General features: G+C 68.9%; 1 protein-coding gene across 1 annotated transcript in view; it reads left to right on the top strand.

The window, feature by feature from the left end:
• RGS12 (regulator of G protein signaling 12) overlaps positions 1-5,647 on the top strand; it is a 77,516-nt gene that overhangs the window by 70,836 nt on the left and 1,033 nt on the right. The window contains exons 17-18 of the mRNA XM_023519671.1: positions 1,137-1,261; positions 1,616-2,068. Of these exons, the coding sequence (XP_023375439.1) occupies positions 1,137-1,261; positions 1,616-2,068 (578 nt within the window). The remainder of the gene's footprint in view (positions 1-1,136; positions 1,262-1,615; positions 2,069-5,647) is intronic.

Here is a 5,647-nt window from a genome sequence, read left to right on the forward strand (position 1 = left end):
CGGGCATGGGGCCCCCTCTCTGAGGACACCCACTGGTCTCGGTCTTGGTGGGTGGGACCCCCGTCTGCAGTCACCTCCAGGAGAGGAGAGCCGGGTCGCTGGGCGGGGTTCAGCGAGGCAGCCGGGCTGACTTCTTCCGGCTCGTCCCCCGTGACCCTGGGCCGAGATCCACCTGTTGCCCGTGCTTGGGCTCCTGCCCGCTCCCGCCCGCCCCACGGCCCCGCTCAGTGCGGGCTGCACGCGCGGGGTTCAGACACCCCAGCTAACGGCCGTCAGCATGGGCAGCGCGTTCAGGCCCGTGCCCTCTGGTCCCCAGACTCCTCCTCGGGGACATCGGTGCAGCAGCTGTGTAGCGGCCCAGGTGTCCCCAGCTCCCTGGCAGGCCCCTCCTGACCACCACTGGCCAGGACCCATCCTAGCCCCAGGGGGCTGGGGGCAGCGTTGGCCTCAGGCCAGTGACTTGGCCAAGAGGAGCCCAGGCGGGTCTGTGACGGGCCACCCCCCGGGCCGGTAGCGGGGGGCTTGAGCGGGCTCCGTGTGAAGGCTCTGCGGTGGAGAGGTGCACAGACCCCCCTCGGGCCTGGCCGCCTCTGCGTCTCTCGGGCCAGAGGCAGGTGTCACTCAGTCACTCTCGCTGGTCCTGACGGTGGCCATGAAGTATTTCTTAGCAGCGTGGTGGCCTCCGCGGGCCCTCTGTCCGGTGACACAGTGTGGTGCTGCAGCTGGGCCCCAGGACCCCACTCCATGGCCATGTCGGGGCCACGTGGTGTTTGGGGGGCTGCCAGCGGCGCACCCCCGGGTAGGGAGCGTCTCCCTCTGAGCACCAGCCCACTCGCCCACCCCGGCCGGCGATACCCAGAGCCACACACGAGCTGCCCTCTGCACACCCTGTGCGGCTAGGACAGGCTCACAGGGACAGACGTGCCCGGAAGAATAGGGGCTCTCGGTGGGACGGGGGTGTTGGGAGGGACAGGGCTGGCAGGCGTCCGGGCGTCGGGCCCCCTCCCAGCGGCACGGCCGTCTCCGAGGCCCGTGGTGGTTTGCATCCTGGTCCCCAGCTGCCTCTAGCCATTACCCCTGGTTTCCTACAACCCCCTGGGAGCCGGTGGTGCCCCTGACCTGGCCCGTCTGCACAGTGTGCCCGATGGCGCGATGGCGCGATGGCGATGGCCAGTCCCGTGGGCCCGTGGAGGGCGGTGCTGGTCTCACGGGTTTACTGACCCGGTGGGAGCTGATGCCATGTCCACGTCGTGAGAGACGGGTGCGTAGAAGGACCCTGAAAGGCTCCTTGATTCTACTGAGAGGGGCGGCCCGCTGACTGCATTTTTGGTGAGGGCGTCTGGAGCTGGCCACGGAGCTCCTTCGGCGCCGACGGGCAGCCTGGTTGCCCCGGCGACCCCGCGTTCGGGGGTGGGGGGTGCAAGGCCAGGCCTGCGCCTTGGCTCCCGGGGCTGAGCACAGCCAGCACTCGGCGACGTGTCGACGGGCGGGAACCCCAGGGCACAGGTGTGGCCACGTGGGTTTGGGAGGGGCCTTTGCAAGGGGACATCTGGCGCCCTTCCCCAGGGCCTGGGCTTGGAGAAATCTCACCTTCACTGCCTCTCCCTCTGCCCAGTGGGTGAGCCCCCCAGCCCTGCACCACTCACACGAGCCCCCTTACCCAGGAAGCAGGAGCACGGGACAGAGCCGCGCCCCCTCGCACGGCCACCTGGCTGTGCTGGCGTCAGAGGCCTGGGCCAGCATCCTGGCTGAGCTCCCTCCAGCCCCTTCTGGAGGCCAGTCCTGGGGCTCCCACAAGCCCCCTCCTCAGCGGGCCCTGCAGCGGCCCTCGGCACCCACACAGCCCTCCGGGGCCACGCGGGAGAGCCACACACCCCTCCCCAGAACAAGTCCTCACACAGCCATCCCGGCCCAGGGGGCCCCGGGCCCCAGGTGCAAGGAAATGCAGCCTACTGGGCGGGAAGGAAGCCGTGCCCACTGTCACAGCATCGCGTCCCCACGGTCAGGCCCGTCACCAGAGTGGCAGCCCTGGGAGGCCACAGCCGGCCCCCCAGCGGCCCCCCAGCAGGTAGGTGGCTTTCCTGCCCACTCTCACGCAGCCCCTCAGCCGGGGGGCCCGGTAGCCTGGTCACGTGGTCCCATGAGACAAGCCGGAAAGTTACCCGGAGGCCACTTGTCCACACAAGGGGCCACACCCTTCAGTTTGGCAGCACAGGTGTCCAGACCACACGCCCTTGCTGTGGCCCGGAGCCCTGAGAGCCTGTCTGTACCCGGCTGCTCAGGGTTCAGCCACCCTCCCTCCTCCCCCAACCCAGCCTGGACCTCTGGCCAGTCTCGGGCGTGGCCCGGCCCCTCCCAGACCCCGGCATGGGCTATGACAACTCCATCCTCCAGGCTGCTCCGGCCCGTGGCCCTGGGTCTCCCGCCGAGTGCCCATCCCCCTTGCCCCCTGCTCTGTGAGCCTTGTGTTGGTCTGCTCTGCCCAAGCTCCGGGGCCCAGCCTGGAAGCCCCAGGCCCCCGTGGCCCACAGCATGAACCACCCCACTGCCCCAGCTCCTCCAGCACAGCACGGGGGCCTGAGCCGGCCCCCCGCAGCCTCCCTCCCGCAGCCTCCCTCCTGCAGCCCCTTCCCCAGGCCTGCCCCACGTGTCCCCGAGGCTGCCCTCCCCTCACCAGCTGCTGCCCTGTGCATTGTGGTGCCGGCTCCCATGGGCGCTTGGCTCCGTCCGTCACAGACACAGTCATGGTCCAGCAGGGGTCCAGGGGGGGGCGCCTCTTGTGTGTCATGAGTGGAAACCAGGGCTGTGGGCGAGGCTAGCAGCTCTCCCCTGTGGGGACCCAGGCAGCCTCTGAGGACACAGGCAGCGGGATGGGACATCTGGGGACAGCAGAGGCCTGAGGAGTGGCTGGAGCACTGCGGGCTTAGGGCGGATCACGGGGGCCCTGGCCCTGGCCCTGGCCCCTCCCCTCCCCTCCGCCCAGATTTCCCAGTTCAGCTGTACCCTGTCTCCTTGTGCTGGGAGAGCTGTGTCGCAATCCAGGAGACTTCATGGAAACGGCGGCAGGGTGGCCTCGGACTCACAGGACCCGCCAGACGATTCAAAGCATGGAGGGCAGAGGTCACAGCAAAGGAGGCCAGGGAGGGTCCCCCTGGGGGCGGGAAGGGCCATGGGACAGGCCCCTGGGGCAGGATCCCAGGGAGAGCCTGGCGGTGGCCAAGGCGTTGGGCTCTGCCCCTGAGTCTGGCCCCACGAGTGCAGCCCTGTCCCCCGTCCCCGGAAGGCGCCCTGACCCAGCCGCCGCCTCCTGCTATGTAGTGTGGGACCCAGAGCAGGTGCGGCCGCTGGCGCAGCAGACACAGTGGACATGTGAAGGGTGACCCAGGAGACCAGTGACAGCCACTGGGGCGCGGCGGGGCTGACCGGCGGGCGGGCGGAAGGCTCTCCAGGCCCTGGAGGCCCCGATGGCAGCGGGGGTTCCCGCAGGGCCCCTCGAGGAGGCCTGACTGTGCAGCGTTGGAACCAGCGGAACGTGGTCGGCCGTGGGGCCGGGGCTGTGGTTCTCTGGGGGCAGGGGGTGCAGTGCAGCGGCCTGGGGCGGGACGCCAGCTTCTGGCTCCAGCATCGCATCGGGTGACGTGAGACGAGACCTGAATGAGTTTGTGCCCAGAGCAGAACCAGGCTCCCTTTGGAAATGGCCACCCCTGGGCGGGGTCCTCTCTGTCGCTGTCCCTTCCAAGGAGGCCAGGCAGGCAGCTGCTCCAGGGCAGGGGCAGCCTCGAGGCCGTGACGCCGGCCCGCTGCACAGGGCTGAGCCGCTGCCACGCGCCATGGGCCTGGGGCTGCCACTTACTCGGAAGAGCTAGTCTAGGCTGGGCAGGCAGGACGGGCCTGGACCTTGGTCACCCTGTCCCTGGAAACAGGCAGTCCTCCCTGTCCTGAGCCTACTGAGCTGCCCTGGGGGCCTGTGGCTGAGGCCTGTCCCCTGCAAGCCTGTGTCTTCCTGGGTGTCCATTTGGGGCTGGACGGGAGAGGGCTCCGTTCTTAAACCTTTGTGGGGTCACAGGCCCTGTGATGCTTCGGACAAATGCCCATCTAGGGACAGAATATTGAGAGGCAGACCCTGCCCTCTCCACATCTGGAAGCTCAGTTGAAGCCCAGACACCCCCACCGCCACCCCACCTGCCCTGTAGCCAGTGTGTGGAGCATAGGACCCCCCCAGGACCCAGTGACAAGCAGGGACAGGGTGGATCCCAGTGGGCAGGCCCCAGCGGAATGTTTGTTGAATGACTAAAGGACTGGACACTTGGACCTCACTCGGGAGGAGCAGCTTTTCCCAGAAGCCTTTCCCGCTGCTCTGCCGCTGCCTGACGGGCCCAGATAGGACGCACCTGAGCCCAGCAGCCCCCTCGTGTGGCCGGGGAAGACATGTGCAGGCCGCGCGCCAATGCCCGGCAGAGGCCCAAGGCTGGGGGAAAGGCCCTTTGTCTGCCGCGTGGACTTGTCATTGAGAGGACAGTGTGCCTCTGCCCATAGGCCCGGACTTGCCCCAAGAGGCCATGGGGAGGTGCTGCAGGAGGCGTGGGGTACAGTGGGGTCTGGGGACTTTGGGGACCATGGAACGGCTGGGGAAGCACAGAATAATGACCCTACAGCTTTCCCCACTCACTCAGAGGCTTCACCCACTCCAGCAAGGCTGGGGAACCTGAAGCCCGGGAAGGGTAGTTAGTGGGGCAGGACCCCATGCCCTGGGGGCTGGGCTTCTCCTGCAGCCTGTGCACTGTGGCCCGGGGGCTCACTGATGCCCCCGCACCCATGCCAGGCCCCAGCCCCTGTCCCAGGCAGAGCGGAGCTGAGAGCACCTGCCAGGTCCCCGCTGTGCCCGCCTGGCTGTGCCCGGGGACCCCACCGGGAAGACGGGTCCGTGTCCAGGGGTGGGCAGGCCTCCCAGAGTGGGCGGCAGGGTGTGAGGGCCGCCCACCCCAGGTCTAGAAGCTTCCGAGGCAGTTTCAGCAGCCCGGGAACTCCTGGTCTGCGGTCACGGCTTGGAGCCAGAGGCCCGGCTGGATGCCCACCAGCCTGGAGGAGGGGCGGACGGGGCCCAGAGGGGGTGCCAGGAAGGACGCGACCCTGGGGCAGGCGGCCGAGTCAGAAGGGCCCTGGGGTTGCTAGATGCCAGGCTCGGCCCCGCCCCGGCCTGGCCTGTGAGCTGCGTCCCTCGTCCCTCGTCCCCCGGAGAAGCTGGCAGTGAGGTCCAGGTGGAGGCCTGGAGAGCCTGGCCTTGTTGGGAGGGCCCGGTCCCATCTGGAACAACCCCCGCCCAGTGCTTGGTTACCGCCCCCCAGCCCAGGCAAGTGTGTGTCCCCCTAGGACCCTGGGTGGCTGAAGGCCTCGCCCCACTTAGCACCTCCCCTGCGGCCCCTTGGCCTAAGGGCAAGCGCTGCACTCCCCCAGCAGGAATGCGGGGGGCCATACTAGCCTAGGGGAGGGTGAGGGGTCAGGGCGAGATGAGGCTGGGGACCCAGTGGGAGCTGTGGCAGGGGGGCGTCCGAGGGGCATGGGAGACAGCTCCCCAGCCACAGCCCACCCCAGGAGGCTAACTATGGCCCTGGGGGGAGGGCTGGGACCGCACCCCCTTCTCCATGGG

This window comes from Pteropus vampyrus, unplaced genomic scaffold, assembly GCF_000151845.1.
Source record: "Pteropus vampyrus isolate Shadow unplaced genomic scaffold, Pvam_2.0 Scaffold231, whole genome shotgun sequence".
NCBI lineage: Eukaryota > Metazoa > Chordata > Mammalia > Chiroptera > Pteropodidae > Pteropus > Pteropus vampyrus.